This window comes from Sceloporus occidentalis, unplaced genomic scaffold (assembly GCF_023333645.1).
Source record: "Sceloporus occidentalis isolate IW3139 unplaced genomic scaffold, rSceOcc1.0.p SCAF_114, whole genome shotgun sequence".
In the NCBI taxonomy this organism is placed as follows: Eukaryota; Metazoa; Chordata; class Lepidosauria; order Squamata; family Phrynosomatidae; genus Sceloporus; species Sceloporus occidentalis.
In genome coordinates, this window is record NW_028317094.1 from 3,053,775 (window position 1) to 3,073,589 (window position 19,815).

Genomic DNA, 19,815 nt, shown 5'->3' on the forward strand with positions numbered 1-19,815 from the left:
CATTGACAGCTCTAGTGGCAGTTAGATGTCTCAGCATTTAAACAGTACATCATTGGAATGTTGATGCAACTGTCAACTGTCATTCTCAACTGTCACTGAGGAAGAGTCAGACAGTGTGTGCCTCAGAGTGGGTTGTTACTGGTGTGGATGGTGGAGGGTGTCGATGTATATAGTGTTGTACACAGTGGAACTTCTTATATGCATAAAAGACTCATCTGAGAGAAGATTACAGTGTCTCTTTGCTCATTGAGAAAGCGACAGGTGTTTCTTCAGCTCACAATCTACTGACTACAGTCAAGGTGGAGTATCTGGCGTCATATGTTAACGTGTTGCCTCACGTGCTGCGCAACATAGCAACGTCAAAAGTGTTTTAACATGGAGTATGTGTTGTGTAGGAGAGTTGCAGTGAAGCTATGCTAGGTCCATGGGGCTTTGTTTGGTGAAGAGGGAGGAAAGAGATACCCACCTCTGCATTGGCCCAAAGGAGGCATATGTCACCTGAGTATCTCACTAGCAGCATGCTGTTCTCTGTGTCTTTGAGTGATGCAGGATTTCTTGACAAACCAAGCCTAACCCTAGTCTCTTTTCTCAGGAACTTCATCTCGGTCTCCTTGTACACAGCTTTGGGACATATTTTGCTGGAAGAGACCCAAGTGCAGTGCCACCAAGATCACCCCTCCCCTGCCCAACTAATGGCCAACACAGAGGCCAAGCAGAGGAAGTTGGGCTCCAAGAGAAAGAGGCTGTTGAAGTACAACAACTCTTTGGTGAGTTGCCATCCTGACTATTAGTTTCATTTGTGTCATTGTTGGGCCAGTTCATGAAAGTGAGTGGAGAACATATTGTTCCAATTTGGCAAAGAAAGTGCTGGTTAATCCTCTGTCATCCCACTTTTTCAGGGGCTTTAAAAAATGTCCCAGTTTCTCTATCCTCCTCCCACTTTCCCCCTTCTCCTCAGCTCTCTTGAGTTGCTGCAAAATGACTTCCAAGGTGTTTGCACCCCATCAACTCAAAAGGGGGGAGAGGAGATAAGTTGCCAGGGTCTTCCCTTGCCAGGAGGCTGAGGCAAAAGCAAATTGCTGTGCCCTTCCTAGCTTGTGTGATCTTCCTCATAAACAACTTTGGCCATCTTCACCGCCTTCGGGTGTTGCTTGTGCACATGTGCCTTGCTTTTCCTGTCTGTGAAATGTTGGGGATAGGGGAGACCATCTCTGGATCTAAATTGGGGATGGGCCCAGTGGCCCTCAAGTCCAGAGTGCTCCCCAGAACTGTTTTTTAAAAAGGAAGCCACCCACCTCGGCGGGCCGGCCCGGTTGCCGCTGAGGGACGTCCCCGCAGCGGGAAAGGGTCCTTCCCAGCGAGCGGCTCCCAGCAGCTTTGGCGCAGGGGCCGCTCGAGCCGTGATTGGCTCCGGGGGGGACCATAGGTGGGACTTCCACCCGCGCTGTTGGGACTACAGGTCCCAGCAGACATCGCAGGAGGAAGGGCCCGCCGATTGGGCGGCGTCATCGGATGGCGCCGCCCGTTGATTTGGGGAAGGGTCGGGAGGTGGGCGTTGCAGCCCTTTCCAGGCCTCCCATTGGTTCGTGGGCCTACAAAAGGCCCACGAGGCGGCAAGGCGGGCGCCATTGCCAAGGAGCTCACCCACCCACCCTCCCTATGTGGGTTGTGCTATTGTCACAACTTTGTGGGGCGGTTGCATAGGTCTTGGATCTGGTGGGCGTGGTTTCCAGGGCTGCGTAGCACTGGATCGGGAGTCCATCCAGACAGGGAGGTGCTGCAAGAGAGGCGGTGTTGCCATTGCGGGGGCATCATCAACACAGCGTCCCCGGTGGCAAGGGATAGTTATGTGTCGATGCACATCTGCGGATATGTGATCAATCGCTTGGGCGACCATTGGTACAGGAGCGTAAAAGAAATCCCTTGCCATCCCGAAGCTTGGCCATGACCAAGCACTGGGGTTCATCCACTCAGCACTGGGCTGATGAATGACAGATCCAGACCTCATGCATTGGAGCCAACCCTACCTTATGGATTGGGGATATACCTTTTGTTATGCTAATAAAGTTGTGGCCTTTCCTCCAAATATGTGCTGTTCTCTTTTGTCCGTGGCGGCGTCCCTCTTAGGCAAATGACATTTCCTCTGAAATTTGGCAAGAAATGGCTAATTGCACCATAATTCTTTTGTAGCTAAATGTACTATATATGTGTTGGAAATGCCAGTATCCAAATCCATCCTCAGTATCCCAGCCATGGTCTAAATTATATTTTTTGTTATATTTTATATTATATTTAAAAGATTCAAGACAAACTGGATCTCAAAGGCAGTAGCTTTTTTGCATATGTATGTTGGGTATGATGGGCACAAACGGGACAAAGTCTTTAAAGAACATCTATTGAGGAAACCTTTCATTAATAACTGGGTAACTGTGAAAAAATGTTTTACATTGGACTTCCACTTTGGGTTTCCCCATAGGAGGCTTTTTTAGGCCAATGGGGAAAAGATCAGAGACATATTAACTCATAATAATGAAGGAAATGTTATATTAAGGTTAAAGGAAGAAATCATATCTAAAATAGGCCATATGAACTGGTTGAATTATATTCAACTTGAAAAAGGAATCATAGAATCATAGAATTGTAGAGTTGGAAGAGACCACAAGGGCCATCAAGTCCAACCCCTGCCATGCAGGAATTCACAATCAAAGCATGCCCAACAGTATGCAAAGGAATCTTGTAGCACCTTGAAACCAACTAAATGGAAGAGATTTTCAACATGAACCTTCATGGCCTTGTGCCCAATTCATCATGTGCATGATAGACCTTGTCACAATAGGTCTACCAAGCCAGATTTACACAGGATAAGAGTTTATTTGGTTTTGAGAAAAAATATAATGAATATTAATGAAAGAAGATGAAAAAGATATATTATGTAAAATATATAACATCTTACTGAAAAGATCCCTTGAAGAAGTGGAAATTAAAGGTTCGATGACAAAATGGGCACAAGAGTTGGGATACAATTTAGACGTGGAAAAATGGGGAAAAGCTAGATTAAAAACAAAAAAAATTACTGTAGCACAAAAAAATAAAAGAAAATTATTTTAAAGTTGTAAATAGATGATATCAAACTCAATTATAAATTAAAGGATAACTGGTGTTGGATATGCCAAAAAGAAATGGGTACATATTTGCATATGTGGTGGCAAAGCACATATATAAAGTCATTTTGGGTGAAGATTCATTTGGAAATAAAGTTAATATTAAAAATTGATTTTGAGTTTGGACCAGAAATATATCTGTTAAACAAGACCTTATTACTAGACCCAGAGGAAGAAAGGAAATATTGGGAAATATTATTATACTTAATATCGGCTGCCAGAAGGATAATAACAAAGAACTGGAAATTACCTATAATAATCCCACAAACAGAGACTTGCCAAAACGAAATCCAGGAATTGAAAGATCTAGACAGATTAACAGCATTAATAAACAAGAAGGATATGGTTAAATGGGAAAAGGATTGGGAAGCTGTCAGACTTTATTTAACGGCTGCTCAATACCTCAAGGAGAGGTAAAAGAAACAAAACCTTTTTACAGTTTCTTGTGGAGAGTTATCAGGTATAAGCCTAATATATAACAGATTTGTAGCTTGTTGATATATGTTTTTATTTATCTTGTTGTAAAAATGCAAGCTTTGTAAAAAGAGAGATATATTACCACAATAAAAAAGGGAGGAAAAGACAGTAGCTTTTTGCTTGCTAACAGAATTTAAAGTTTATTTCCTGGACTGAATTCTGAGGTGATGAAATAATATTTGGATGCACCATGTGCTTCCCTCCCCTTTTCTTAGTCACTCTCTGGATGAGGGCTATTTCCTATTTTAGGTGACCTTTGCGGATGTGGCGGTCTATTTCACTGAGGATGAATGGAATCTGTTGACGAAGAAACAGAGACTTATGTACAATTATGTAATGATGGACAATTATGAGAATGTGGCTTCTGTAGGTAAGGAACCAGAATCCATTGCTCTTTCTATAAAGACTGAGGGCCCTTTCATACTGTATTATCATGTCGCTATGGTTCAACTAGAATTATAGAATCGTAGAGTTGGAATAGACCACAAGGGACATCCAGTTCAACTCCCTTCTGCCATGCAGGAATACACATTCAAATCACCACCAAGAGATGGCCACCCAGCCTCTCTTTAAAGACCTCCGCCAAACTCTAAGGGAGTATATTCCACTGTCAAAGAGCTCTTACTGTCACGAAGTTCCTCCTAATGTTTAGGTGGACCCTCTTTCGCTGTGACTTGCATCCATCGTGCTGTTTCCTTTTCTCTGTAGCTGAAAAAAAGCAAGCCTGCTCCTTGCACAAGATGACACCCTTTCAACTATTTAAACATGGATATCATATCCACTCTTTATCTTCTTTTCTCCAGGCTAAACATAACCACCTCTCTAAGCTGCTCCTCATAGAGCTTGATGGCTTCCATACCCTTCACCACTTTGGTTGCCCTCCTTCGGACATGCTCCAATTTGTCAACATCCTTTTTGAATTGTGGGGCCCAGAACTGGACACAGGATTATTCCAAGTGAGGCCTGACCAAAACAGAATAGAGTGGCACTATTACTTCCCTTGATCTAGAAACTATTCTTGCATAGATGCAGCCTAGAATCACATTGGCCTTTTTAGCTGCCGCATCACACTGTTGGCCCATGTTCAACTTGCGGTCTACTAGGAGTCCTAGATCCCTTTCAAGCCTAGTTTAATTGTGATAGCAACATCCTGTAGAATATTTGAATCTGTACTTCAGTGAGGCACTATTGCTCTCTAGTGTCTAAGGATCCTAAACTGCCAATTCTAGGATTTTGTGGAAAGAAGCCATGGAGATTAATGCTTTTCACACCCAAATGCTACTCAGCACATCCCTGAGCAAGTTTCCTACCATTTTTGGCCCTTCCTCTATCCTTTTAAGGCTATGGAGAGTTTTCTTGGGGGAAAGCCCTCACTTGGGCCTGCAATGGCTCAGAGAGGGCCCAACAGTGGCAAAATGGCCTCCTCTGCCCTAAACAGATGCTGTTGGATGTTGGGGGCAAAATATTATTTCATCCCCCCCAGGCAATACGGTTGCCCCTGAGATCTCCTCCAAACCTCATCAGTAGTCCATGCCTGTCTTATAGATGTTTTAAGGCTGCTCCCTGGCACTTGACCCTCACCAAAATTTGAGTCCAGGTCCCAGCCCCCTTACTCTGACTTTGCCAATGACTTATTGGAATCTGACTCCAACTTAATTTAATATCAAACAGGGAGGAGTAAACATAGGGCTAAATCTTGAGCTAACACTTTCCTCTCTTAACTCTGATATTCAGTATTATCTATCATTGTCCTTCTTTACAGAAGAACTTGTCAGTCATGGGAGAGTCCACACATCAGAGAAGCCATACAACTGCCAGCATTGTGGGAAATGTTTTTCTCAGTACTCAAACCTACTGACACACCAGAGAGTCCACACAGGGGAAAAGCCATACAAATGCCAGCATTGTGGGAAAGGTTTTTCTCAGAAGTCAAACCTAGTGACACACCAGAGAGCCCACACAGGAGAGAAGCCATACAAATGCCATCATTGTGGGAAATGTTTTTCTCAGCAGACACACCTAGTGACACACCAGAGAATCCACACAGGAGAGAAGCCATACAAATGCCAGCATTGTGGGAAATGTTTTTCTCGGCAGTCAAGCCTAATGACACACCAGATAATCCACACAGGAGAGAAACCATACAAATGCCAGCATTGTGGGAAATGTTGTTTGTCAAAGTCACACCTAGTGACACATCAGAGAGTCCATACGGGAGAGAAGCCATACAAATGCCAGCATTGTGGGAAATGTTTTTCTCAGCAGTCAAGCCTAATGACACACCAGAGAATCCACACAGGAGAGAAACCATACAAATGCCAGCATTGTGGGAACTGTTTTTCTTTGAAGTCAAACCTATTGAAACATCAGAGAATCCACACAGGAGAGAAGCCATACAAATGTCAGCATTGTGGAAAATGCTTTTCTTGGAGGTCAGGCCTATGCAGTCACCAGAGAGGCTACACAGGAGAGGAGCCACACACATCCAAGCAGTGAACGAACATTATTTTTGTGAAGAAGGAATACAAAAATACTGTTTCAATCTGGCAGTGATGAGAAAAGGCCCTCATGATTTTATTTGTACATTTTTTTCTGTCCATATGTCTGTTTATGTTTTAATGTTATGTTTTGTTAAGTTTAGGTTTTAATTGCTGCTAGTATAGATAATTGTTTTGGGTTATAAATTTGGCTGGGGATTATGAGTCATGGTATAGGTTAGTTAGATGGGGGGCTGGGATTTGTTGCAACTGGCAAGTATAGCAATGATAGCATTCTGAATATGGAATGTTGGCTGGTAGTAGTAACAGAAAGGGAGCTTGCTTCTTCAAATGTCTGGGGCAGGGAGAGATTGTGCATGTGAGAAGGATGGCAAAGTGGGGCTGGTTAATAGTGAGGGATAGATGGTGGGAATTGTAGGTGGGGGCTGGGTTTGGTAGAAGGTGGAGTTTTAGGTTTTGGGGTTTCAATATATTCTGGGCAGTTCTGGCTTAAACATATTTCTGATATGTGTTTTCAATAAAGGTCTTTGCTGTTTCAACACACTGGATTCTTTGATGCACAGAATTTGTGAATATGCACAAAACTGACACTTTCTTCTCTCCTCAATCCTCAGCTCCATTCCCAGCTGTAAGAACAGCAGAGACAAACATACATCTATCTATCTATCTATCTATCTATCTATCTATCTATCTATCTATCTACAGTATACACAGAGCTACTATTTCCAAAGCAGAGCCTTCCTTTCCTGCCTTTCCTGGGCTCCATTGCGGCCTCTTAAAAAATTTCCTCAAAAGAAGGAAGGAAGGAAGGAAGAAGGAAGGAAGGGGAGGCTGCTGAACCCTCGTACACTCCTCCTTCCCTCAAAGGCCACCAGTGGAATAAACAGCAGCAGCAGTAAGGCCCTGGTGGTCCCTGCACATGATCAGAAGGGGCCTTTGGATGTATGTGTGCATGCGCAGTCTCAGACTCAGACCTGAAGCCATTGCTGCCCTCACAGTCTGTTCTGAGGGATGGAAATGGGGGACAACCCTTGTTCGTTTAGAGGAATGGCTTGAGGATCTTCGGGGGGGGGTTGGGGGTTATAAGAAGGAAGGAAGCCCCTCTTCCCTCAAAGAAAGCTCTTCCCTCAAAGAAAGGTACGGGGCTTCCAGGCCTCCTCTCCCTCTTCCCTTCCTTGCCTCCTCCTCGGAGGATTCCTTGGGGCCCAGGTACTTGGGGGTTATTATGAGAAAAGAGGGCGGGGGTTCCCTTAAAGAGAGGCATGGCCATGGAAGGGATCATGATCCAAATATAAAAAGGTCTTTGAGGAGCCCCCTCCCTCCTGGAAAGTGGAGCAGAGGAAAGACCCTGGAATAATGTGTCCAGTTCTGGGCACCATAATTTAAAAATGATGTGGAGAAAGTGGAACGTGTCCAAAGGAGTGTGACTAAAATGGTGAAAGGTCTGGAAACCATGCCCTATGAAGAACACCTTAGCGAACTGGGGGTGTTTAGCCTGGAGAAGAGACGGTTAAGAGGTGATATGATAGCCCTGTTTAAATACTTGAAGGGATGTAATATTGAGGAGGGAGGAAGCTTGTTTTCTAATGCTTCAGAGACTTGGACCCGGAACAATGGATGCAAGCTCCAGGAAAAGAGATTTCACCTCAACATTAAGAAGAAGGAACTGACAGTAAGAGCTATTTGACACTGGAACACACTCCTTCCTCAGAGTGCAGCCGAGTCTCCTTCCTCAGAGGTCTTTAAACAGAGGCTGGATGGCCATCTGTCGGGGATGCTTTGATTGAGATTTCCTGCATGGCATAATAGGGTTGGACTGGATGGCCCTTGGGGTCTCTTCCAACTCTATGATTCTATGAGTGTATACAGAATAGCCCCCAGAATTCCAAAGCATGGAGCCATCAATCTGCATTAATCCTACAGTGTAGGTGCAGCTTTATTATCTGTCTTTTATTGCTCTTTGTCCATATGAGCAAGAAGGGGAATGGCATCTGCCTGCATTGAGATACTTCACTATCATCTTAACTGAGAAGCTCTACAGACCACCCCAAAGGGACGGCCTGCAGTCGCCCCTTTTTGCGATGGATCAGGGCTGCGGCAGGCTCACCCCGTGGCCCTGATCTGGCCTGTCAAGGGTGCGAAAAGGAGCCGCAAAAAGCAGCTCCTTTTTGCACCCTCAAAAGGGCCACCATAGCCGCATTGCCATAGTTATTCAGCACTTATTTGGGGCTGCGTGATGTGGAGCAGCACATGGCATCCGGGCATCCTGGGAGGCAGAGTTGGGCATGCAACTTGAGGACACTATGCCCTGACACTGCCCCTATGCCAGCCTTAATGGCCGGTGTGTACAGGGCCTGAGTAACATCAGAGGCAGCATGTAGGCCTGTGGCTCCATCGCAGAGTGGTTTGAGCACTGGTTTATGACTCTGGAGACCAGGGTTCGAATCGTAGCCCAACCATGAAAGCCACTGAGTGACCGTAGTCAGGCTACACTCTCTCAGCCTCAGAGGATGATCAAGGCAAAGCCCCTCTGAAGAAATGTGACAAGAAACCTCCTGATAGGGTTGCCATAAGTCAGAAATGATTTGAAGGCACACAACAACAGTTATTTATTCGTTTATTGTAACCTAAAACATAACATAAACTAATGACATGACATACAAAATGACATAAAATATATAATAAGAATTCCTTTCATTCTCTTTCTCTCCTTCCTAAGATATCTATGCTTGGTGTTTATACATATTTTTGGTAATGTTCCTTCCTTATATACACATGATAATAGATAATAATAAAGGCTGCACCTACAATGTAGAATCAATGCTGTTACTTATATACAAGTGATTTTTGGATCTATCTTAAATATATGGATCATCCCAAATTCTGAATACAACAGCTTCTCTTACTTAATCCTGAAAACCAAGAATTGACATTTCTCCCAACATGTTACTTAAGTATTTCATTACCAGTTCCCAAATACTGACAAGTTTCCCCAGAGTTTCGGGTTTCATGGCTTTTATATGGGGTAGATGTATTAGATAATGCGTTTTCACTTTTGTATGTTTTTAACCTTAATTTTAAACTGTTTTAATGGTCTTATTTTAAATTGGTTTTTAAAAATTGTTTTAAAGGCGTTTTATCTTGAGAGCCGCCTTGGGAGAAACGCGCTGTATAAATAAATAAACAAATGCATGAGACATATCCATTTGTCTCTTTCAGCCATTTCCAAAAGTTTTAATGACCAATCCTGCACCAGAAAGATTGAACTCTCTTTCCATTTCGATGCTATTAAGATTCTGGCTACCAATGTCACATAACTCAATATCTTAGCATCTCTGCCGGACGAAGAAGCCAGTGAAGCTTTGAAAGTTTGCACGATGCAACTTTTTTCCCATTTTGGGAGGCCAATAAAGGTATATATTTTGTATTGTGGACAAGTCTTGGTTTCCAAATCTTTAATCATCTTCACTCATCCTTCCCTGGAGACATTATTCCAGCTTGCCCACATCCTCTTGAATCTTGGTGTCCAGAACTGGATACAGGATTCCAGCAGAGGCTTGACCAGAGTAGAATACAGTGGCACTATTACTTCCTATGATCTAGAGTCCTGCTGATTCAGCCTGGAATCATTCTAGCTTTTCTGCCTGCTACTCCACACAGTTGACATGTTTAGCTTTGCGTCTACTAAGACCCCAAGATCTGTTTCACATGTGCTCTTTTCAAGCAAGGTGTCACCCATCCCAAGTTGAGCCTGTCATACTTTGGACATGCCATGAGAAGACTTGAATCACTAGAAAAAGACAATAAAGCTTGGCAAGGTAGACCACGGGAGCCAGGGTGGAGTAATGGACTCCTCCTGCCCTTCCCCTGGCCTCCAGTTCTGGACGATGGATCTGGAGACCAGGGTTCAAATCCCCGCTTGGCCATGTAAACCCACTGAGTGATCTTGGGCAAGTCATACGCTCTCAGCCTCAAGGGAAAGCCATGGCAAACCTCCTCTGAACAAATCTTACAAGAAAACCCCATGATAGGTTCACCTTGGGGTCACCGTGACATCCTGCATTTTGCATTGCCTTGACCTCCTTTGCGGTGATGCTGAACATTTCTAGGTCCGCATGCCGGGGGCGGGGCTTATGCCCTCTGTGGGTGGGACTTCTGCCATCCATGGGCAGGGCTTCCACCATCGGAGGCGGGGCTTCCAGGGCAGGAAGAGACAGCTAGAAGCCAGGGGAAATTAGGGGGGTGACGGGCACGTGCTTTTGCTCCTGCTGCTCCTGCCCTTCCCCTGGCCTCCAGCTGTCTCTCAGCTGGGGGAGAGTAAGGGCCCCTGGTGGGGAGGAGCAATGGGCCTCTGCTGCCCTCCGTGAGGCTTTGCCAGTCCTGAGCTGTACTTCCAGGGACCATTGGATTTGATTCAAATTTCTGCATGTGTTTCGCTTCAAATGGTTTTAAAAGGCTGCTGGCTCTTCTCTTTTAATTTGCCATATTTTAAAATACAGATTAAGCCCACTTAAATCACTCTTGTCTTAAATTGCATTGCCATCTTGTGGCACATGTGAGACTAACTGAGCAACAGAAGTTGAAGCATAAACTTTTGTAGACTTGGTCTCCGTCCTCAGATGCATGGAGTCAAGAGGTGCCCAGGAAAGACCTTAGATCCTTCCTGAGCACCCTCTCACTCCTTGCATCTGCCGAAGGAGATCAAGTCTACAAAAGCTGATGCTAAAACATCTTTCGAAGGCAAAAGGCCTGGTCCAGCTCCTCTTGGCTTCTCCACTGGGTTTTTGGCACAACTGGCCTCACTTTTATCTTTCACACAATCCTTTTTCTCCTCCATTTCTGGACTAAATTCAGCAGGTAGTCAACTCGGGCTTGGAGCTGCTTCTCCTGTGGCCTTTTGTATCTCTCAACTAACATGACCTTTGGATGGGAAAATAAAGAACAAAAAGAAAATAAAATCTCACTTAGTTTTTAATTAAAATTCCCTGCCAGAGCAGGAGAAGCAAGAGTTGGAAGGTGAGAGTCTGAACCTGATGTGAACATTGTTTTCTGGGAGCAGGTTGTAGGTGACACATCTGGTTCACATGGTCATCATGGTATTACTGGTTGTTCTTTTGTACCTGGAAAACAACAATGCATGCTCTTTGGTTGCAGTTTTTCTCCTTCTCATTCTGTATTAATAAACATAACACTGAGAAATAACAGACACGTAAAGCTAATGATGCAATAATCAAACAAATGAGTTTCGACAACAATTTCCAAATCATGTCAGATAGGAAAACCCAGCAAGACAAATCATTTGGACCTGTGTACCTTTCTACAAATAGATGCAGGAGGTTTAAAGGGAGATGTGTCTATTTTTGTTTACATATGCAATGCAGATATCCCAAATCTCTAACAAAAATGTTGTATAGTGAAATATTCTCTTGTATCTGGGAAATGTCTAATTAACAATTTGTAAGCCACTCTGATAGCCTTGGTTGAAGAGCGGGGCATAAGTAAACTATTATTATTATTAGTTGTGTGTTTATTTTGGTAAGGAATTAACTTTATATACTTTTTCCCCCAGTAGTGATAGGCATTGATCTGCACCTTTTAATATATCTAAATGATAGGCTCTGACCTGCACCTTGATATCAAAAGTGCATCTTGACCTGAGTAGCTGTATGGCTCTAGCATGGGACCTAAATAACAGGTTCCCACTGAAACAAGGGGAAGCCATGGGTTTTGATATGTAAATGAATTTCCTTTCCCAGCTCTGAAGATGGGTGAGATCATGCCAGGAGCTGCTTAGCTGCTATCAGGCAGATGTCTTAAGGAAGTGTTTCTCTCTTGTGATTGAAGGGGAGCCATTTGAATCAAAGGAATGCTATTTGCATAGCCATTTGGGTCCCTACTCTAGCAGAAACATTTGTTAAGATCAAAACATGGACCCAAGATGTGAAATACACTTCAAACAGTTTCAGACTGATTGCCCTTTGTCTAGAGACCCTGTTAAACCCTTAAAAGGTCTCCTAAATTTAGGGATGTGCTGCTGCCAGCCACTCTCAGCTGCCTCCCTCACCCAGGTCAGTCACCGCCTGTCTCTGGTCATTTTGCCGCCAACATCTATGTCAGTTTGAAGTCAGAGTCGCTCTGACCTGGTCTGCTAAGTCTTAAATATTAAGCAGACTTACAAACCCTCACATAAATTGGACTTCCCAAGACAGAACCTCTACATCAGGTGACTATTACCATGAGAAAAGCCTATTATCTATCCCACATCTACCAGGTTATTTCCTGAGCCTTGTATGAATGCATGTGCGTATGCTCCTGTGCGTGTTTGAACTCCTGTTTCCAATAAAAGAGACATTGATTGTACTTGGAGCCTCTGCCTCGTTTCTGGATTTCTAGTTCCTGGTATCCAGATCGAAGGCACGAATCCTGAGGTGTAGTAAAGGCCTCCTCTTGTGACCTTCAGCTAATTAAATTCCCCATTGATAATAAGGTCACTGTTCACTGTTACAGTAGAAAGGTGGTATGTAAATAAATCTGGCTTCTTGCCTCATGAAATTCATTGAACGGCTCTCACTAAAGACAAAGTTCTGTGTCCCATTATGTCTAAGCCCCTTAGTGGCTTTCATCTTAGTGGGAAAGTGAATCCATGATGGTTTTAATCTTGACTGTCCAAGGCATTGAATTTATTGGGGGAAGAGAGTTCAGTAAAAAGTTTGGGGTGGATTTAATGTTCCCCTGCCCTGACCTCCCTTACTTTAAGGATAAATGCTCAGTGGGGAGGAATAACTAACTCTCTTTGCAAGACAGCCAGATGTGAACACGCTGCCCAACTCTAAAACACATGGAAAGTGCATAGGCTTCTTCTGTACCTTGTCAGCTAGTTCCAGGTCATCCTCTGATTCTATGAGATCCATGTTCCTGTAGCCCTGCCAGTAAGATCCCAGAGGCAAATGTGAGTCATCCTCCAATCCGCATTCAACGTCCAAATAGGCTGCTTTGACTCCGTAGGTCAGAGAAAACCTGTCCATTTGAACAAAGAGTAGAAAGATGAGCTGGTGCCCCTTTTCCATATTGCAGCTTTTCTCCTAAGGCCAAGAACCTCTTGCATAAAAGTGTCCCAGACTCACTTGGCTCCCTTCCTCTGGGTCAGAAAGAATTGTCTGGTTCACGATCGCCGTCTCTTCTTCATTTCGCATGATGCCTTTGTCATTCATCTTAAGGTCAGACAATTTTGTGGAGGGATCTTTCTTCTTTCCAAGTCCTTTGTCTGGAGAAGATTTTTTTTAAGTATAAGAACAGTCTAACAAATAAACACAATTTTACCTGAGCAAATTAAGTGAAACTAAGGAGAAGCATCATAGGATCTATCAGGAAGAACTCTCTTCATCATGTAAACTTTTAACAGGTTCACTAGTGGTCAAGTTGAAGGCAGTTCTTCGTTGGTCTGTGTTCAAAGGAGGTTTGTCATAGGCCACCTCCACCGTTTAACTGTGGATGAAAAAGCCCACCAGCCTATATGCCTAGAAAAGAAATTGAGGGCACCTTCCTGGTAGGATTTTTCTTGAACTGCCTCCCAAATAATATGTCTTCTGTGAAAGATTACAAGCCTTGTGTTTTTTAAGGAGCCAAACTGTGTCTAAGCATTGCCAAGGAAGAGGTTCATACATTTCTAAATGGGGTTGAGAAAGTGGAAGGAGAGACAGTTTTCTCCTTCTCTCTTCTTGCTTGATCTTGGGGTCATTTAGTGGAGATGGGAAATTCAGGACAGACAACAGCAAAACAAAAACCACATTTCACACAGTTCATGTAAACTTTGACAGACTGTGACTTCCATATTATTGGGGCATTGAATTTCCTCCAGGTTTTCATCCATGGGGCTGGAGCCCATTTCCAAAATAGAGTCAGCACCAGAGAGAGCTCAGACTAAAAGACAGAGCAGATTCACCAACCCACTAACATGGAAGTCTCCATTCACTACTGTCTATGTGATATAACTCCAAGCCATTGTCCTCCAATGTCCTCTTTCCTTCCCAGTTCACATTTGTAGATTATCCCTTGCAGATCTTGGAGAATGAACTTCCAACCGAAGGAAGAGCAATATCCTTATTTTACTAGCATGTGTTCTTTTTAAAGAAATGCTTTTGTTCATTCTATATTTTGTATTCTGATCCACCTTGAGACCCACCCATGGGAGAAAGGTGGGATGAAATGTAATAAATAACACAACCATACAGTTCAAAGAGTGTACAATAGGAATGAATGGATAAGAAGGATGCTTTCAGGTGAGATCAACCAGTCCAACGTGATGCCTTCACAAAGCAGGAGTAGGTTCCACTGTAAGAAAGACAGCACTCTAAACACTAACATAGAATAGGAAACAGGCAAACTAACCCAGAGAAATGCTCTTGTCCTGAGGTCTCTCCTCCTTCTCTCAGCCTCAACTGACTCAACTCCCACCTTGGCCAAGATTCTCAGTTCTTTCCAGGGAAACCAACCAAAGAAACACATTCTCCTTGGTTCCATCTGACCACTTCTCCATGAGTCCAATTACATGGGTTGCATTCCTCTTAATAGGAGGATTTCAACTGCTTTTTAACCTTTCACAGTCAGCTCTCAGGATCCACAGATTCTGCATCTCATTATATCCCCCAAAAGCCAACCTTGATTTTGCCATTTTATGTAAGGCACATCATACTACAACCCCATTGTTTGTAATAGGACTTGAACATCCAGGGATTTTGGTTACTAAGTGGGGTCCTGAAACCAAACCTCAGCAGATACTGAGGTCAAACTGTAAATAATGTTCAAATTCTTTTAGTTTTCAGAATAAACAACCATACAATCAATAAAATTATAATTCAAAAATACATCACACTTGTTCTTATTTTTGTTCTTATTATTACCATCTACATCTTTCTCCTTCCTACCTCCTTTATTCTTTAAACCACATGTGAAGACTAGATTGGGTGGAGAGGCTGAGGGGAGAACTTCTATCTATGCAAGGTAGCCGGGGTATCGATATCAATAACAGTGTCGGTGACAGTGAAAAGCCCTAATCTGGAAAGGCCTGCCGAAAGAGATCCATCTTAACAGCCTTTTTAAAGGCTTCTAAGGTGGTGACGTGACGGATCTCTTCCGGAAGGTCATCCCAAAGCCTAGGAGTGGAAGAAAAAAAGGTCCTCTGGGTTGCTGTAGCCAATCTAGTCTTCTTAGGCTTTAGGAGATTTTTTTCCAGTGCAGGGAGGATTGTGTGGAAGAAGGCACTCCTGCAAGTAGTCTGGACCCAAGCCATGTAAGGCTTTAAAGGTTACAACCAACACCTTGTATCTTACTCAGACACTAATGGGCAGCCAGTGGAGGGATTTAAGAACCGGTGTAATGTGGGCAGTTCTAGAAACTACAAATTCCATGATTTCACAAGATGTTGCTATAATAATTAAATTAGAACCAGTGTTGCATGCAATGTAGCATTCTAGAGCACTTGCCCTCATTCTATAGGAAGGGCAATAGGTCCTTACCCACAGAGGACACATTTTCATAGGTTTCCATCATCACCTCGTTGTACAGAAATTCCTGCTTTGGACTCAAGAGTGGCCATTCCTCCTCTGTGAAGAACACTGCCACATCTCAAAAGGTGATCTGCAATAGAAAATAGCCTTTGCTGAAAGAGAGAGGATTGTAAATAACACCCCCATTGCATCCTAGTCAGTCAAATTCCCAATGGCTCCACCACAAAAAAGGAGGTCTGGACACTAACCTGTCCGGAGGTCTTCTTTCCTCCAGTTTCTTCCACAAAGGAGGAATTGAGGGTTGTTTCTCTTCTTTCCCTTCCTTTGGAAGCATCTTGGTTCTTTCCACACCTGCAGAAAATACAAAGTGTTTTTATGTGCACACATTTATGCACATTTCACAGACCACGGAAAGTACAATTCAACAGCGCTAAGGGCAAATCAAACCTGAATCTTCCCTAAATTCAAAATAAATCCTTTGGAAAGAAGGATATAAATTAGTGATGATATTATTATTATCATTATTATTATTAGTATTAGTATTATTAGTCTCATCTCTAAACCCTCAGAGAGAGAATCTTCTCAATGCTGGAAGACTAAGACAGTTCACTGGGCCTTTCGGGGCATAGAGACCAGCATCATTAGCCGGCATGAGGGCAAAGGTGGCGTCTGCACAGCGCACTCCCTGACTCTTCCCGCATGCTGGTTTGACGCTGCACACTGCACCACATCACAGGTGACAACACGACGTTTCTCTGGTGCTACATCCAGTTGACGCAGTGCCAAAGGAGTGCAGAAAAGCCGCACCATTGGCAGATATGGCACTTTTTCCCCGGCGCAGAAAGGAGCTCCTTTTTGCACCACGGAAAGAGCAGATCAGGGCCACAGGGTAACCTTATCATTGTGCAAAAAGGAGCTGCAAAAAGCAGCATGTTTGCCATGGTCCTGATCTGGTGCTAAAAGGGGCGGCCTGTACATCCCCTTAATTTCCAGAAAATGGGGCTAGGATTGGAGTCCTAGGGTTGGCCCCAGCCTTCATCACTCCCAAAGAGGTCAATAGGAGGAGGGCTGGGTGGGACTCATGTGTCTGATTGATTTTAATGGGTCTATTCTTTTCTTCCAATAATCTATATGAAATCATAATGTATAGCTAGACAGGAATAACAATAACAACAACCCAGTAAGAACAACTATAGCAATTGCAATATTTAAATGTCTATATTTAATGTTCCCCATTGCCTTCCCCTAAGGCTGAGAGAGTGTGACTTGTCCAGTCACCCAGTGAGTTTCTATGTTGGAGCTGGGATTCAAACCCTGATCTCCAGAGTCATAGTTCCACTATGCTCAGACCACTAGGCCACACTGGCTCCTATAACATGGACATCATTTCACTGGGCCATTGTATGTCATGGACTTGGCCCAGCTTCCTCATCCATGGAGGTCATTTTATAAGCCCCTTCTTCTCCTCCATTTCCAGGCCCAGCTCCTTCTGCATACCCTCCGACTCTCCCAGTTTGGCAGGGACCCTCCCCTGGTTCATCCTCTGCCCTCCCACCTTTTCAGCTGCTCTTCAAAGGCCACAGTTTCCTCCTCCTGCTGCCATTTCTCCCCTTCTCTTCAGCTCACTGCCATTGCTGCAAACTGAGTCCAAAGGGCAAAAGGAGTCTGCCCTCCATGAAGACAGCAGAGGAGAAAGGAGATGAGGGGCCCTTCCCAGAGGCTCAGGCAAAAGCAAACAGCTGCAGTCTCTCCTAGTTTGCCTCTCCTTCCTCTGAAAGAACCTTGCAGTCTTGATCATATTCTGAGGTTGTTTGGTCCCAGCCTCCCTTTGATTCTCTTGGATCCCTCTCCAAAATCTCATGGCCCCACAGAGACTCCCAAGAGAGGAGAGGAGGCCTGGCAGCCGGAGAAGAGGGGAGGAGGAGGGGGGCTTCCTTGCATCCGGCCCCCAAAGCTGCCTCCCTACAGAAGACCCTCCAGACCCCCATCCTTGGCTCCAAAATGGGGGCTCTTCCCCCTCAGCCATCCTTCTCTCAGAGGAACCAAATTTGCCCCCCCCCCATCGCCATCTTGAGGCACCCATCTTCCCTTTCCTGCGAAGGAAACCCAGAAGGAGCCCTTCTTCTTCCTAAGCAGCCAACGGTCAAAGCCACCAGCCTTCTAGAACCCTATTCAGGCTCCAAGCCAACCGCCAGCCTTTCCCAGAATTCCACGCTCTCCCTCCTCCCAGCGGAGGAGACCGGGAGACGGAGCAATGGGTGCAAACGACAGGAGAAGAGAGTTTGTTCTCTTAAACTTGTAATTCCAGTTGTGTCCCTTTATGAGGGAGAATGGGATGATATTATTATTATTATTATTATTATTATTATTATTATTACCAACAACAATAATTATGGTAATTAGCTTCTTGTTTCCAAAACCACAGAGCCTTGTGAAATCTCAGACTGTGTTTATCACACAGAGGCTTTTGCAGCTCAGATCCGAAGCCACTGCGAGTCCAACGATGCGAATTCAGGCGACAACGTTTTGTGTTATCACACGCGATTCCTTTCTTCTTCTTTTTAAATAAAGTTTATTGAGTTTAAAATAAAACATACATACATACATCTTTCTAAAAACAACCGACAGTTACATTGACAAGGTATATGATATATCAATATTTGTATGTAGCCTTTTATCCTCAGAGGTTCAACAGTCAGTTCTTTGGCTTCTCCCATCTCATACCTTCTTCAGATCATCTACTTGCTCCTTTTATCTTTCTCACTCATCCAACTAATCACACTTTCCCGTGTCTCTTCCTCCTCGTTCATACATACTCTAACCTTCTTCACATACTTAATCTTCTCTCTTCTCTTTACGAATCTGCCTCTGAATCTACATCTTCTACACACTTTGCTAATCTATCAACTACTTCTTCTAACGTTCTCATCTTCTGCACTAAAAGACTTCCGCCTCCATTGATTTATAAAGCTTAGTCCTCTCTTGCAATCCACTTCTCTTCTGTCGGTTCAGTTGTCCATTTGAAGTATAAGTTCTAGAAGATGGTCTGTTTACTGATATGAAATGATAGAAATGGATAAACTCTCCTTTAGGATTAAAGAAGGCTCCTGGGAGACTGTTCCTAAGGACTGGTGCAAAGTCTTAGAACACATTAAGAAGAAATGGGGTGATATAATTATATGCTATTATCAGCTAGATCTTGGGATACTATGTTAGAGGTTAAAGAGATGATTACTTTTCTCTCTCTGAAAACATGCTGGAAGAAATCTATTGGTTTACTTTGTTGTTGGAACGCTTTACCCTTTACTATAATTCTGCATTTGGGGAAAATAGTTATTCTTCAAGACTGGGCAGCTCTTTCGATCTCCATTTCTTTGCATACAGGATCCTGGCGATAGAAACCATATACATTAAGGTTTTCTCATGTTTCTTATCCAGATTACCTTCAAACATCCCTAATAACGCCCTTCAGGGGTTAATGGAAGTAGGAACCTATAGCTTTGTTACATTTCCAGCATGTATTATTTGTATTTTTATGTATTTTAGCCAATTTTGCTGGTGCTAGATGCCATCTGAAATACATCTTGTACCAATGTTCCCTAAGGTTTTGGGCCGCTGTCAATTTAATGCTTTGATTCCATGCTTTTCCCCATTGATTGAAATTGATAGTGTGACCACAGTCTTTGCCCAATTTTATCATTGATTCCTTGATTATTTCTTGCTCTGAGTCCCAGATTAGCAACACCTTTTATATTTTACCATCAGACCTTTTTGATATCCTTTGATCAATAAAAGCTTTTCTAGCTCTGAACTATCATCTTTTTTCTCCCGTGATTTTAGGTCTTGCTGCGTTTTGGAGTATATTTGTTGATATTCAAACCAATTCAGGTTAAAACCTTGTAAGTTTAAATCTTTTTGTGTTTTAATTTCTATTTCTTCACCCTTAAACTTTAAGAGATCGTCATAAATAATCCAATTCCCTTCTCTCTCCATTTTCGTTCTGTAAATGGCTTCTAAGGCGAGGCCCATTTTGGGAATCCCATAACTATCCGACCTTTATACTTGTTCCAAATCTTAAACAACGCATGTCTAATACAAGGATTGTTAATCGAGGGATGTGCTTTTTCTTTGCCATATAAGAGAAAAGCATACCTTCCAAATTTAAGGCCTTCG

At 43.5% G+C, this 19,815-nt stretch overlaps 1 protein-coding gene across 1 annotated transcript in view; it reads left to right on the forward strand.

Moving 5' to 3' along the window:
• Positions 1 to 255: 255 nt before the first annotated feature.
• Positions 256 to 19,815, forward strand: part of LOC149282499 (uncharacterized) — a 35,571-nt gene continuing 16,011 nt past the window's right edge. The window contains exons 1-4 of the mRNA XM_089498189.1: positions 256 to 299; positions 593 to 767; positions 3,888 to 4,008; positions 5,401 to 6,096. Coding sequence (XP_089354315.1) covers positions 693 to 767; positions 3,888 to 4,008; positions 5,401 to 6,096 — 892 coding nt within the window. The 5' untranslated portion in view covers positions 256 to 299; positions 593 to 692. The remainder of the gene's footprint in view (positions 300 to 592; positions 768 to 3,887; positions 4,009 to 5,400; positions 6,097 to 19,815) is intronic.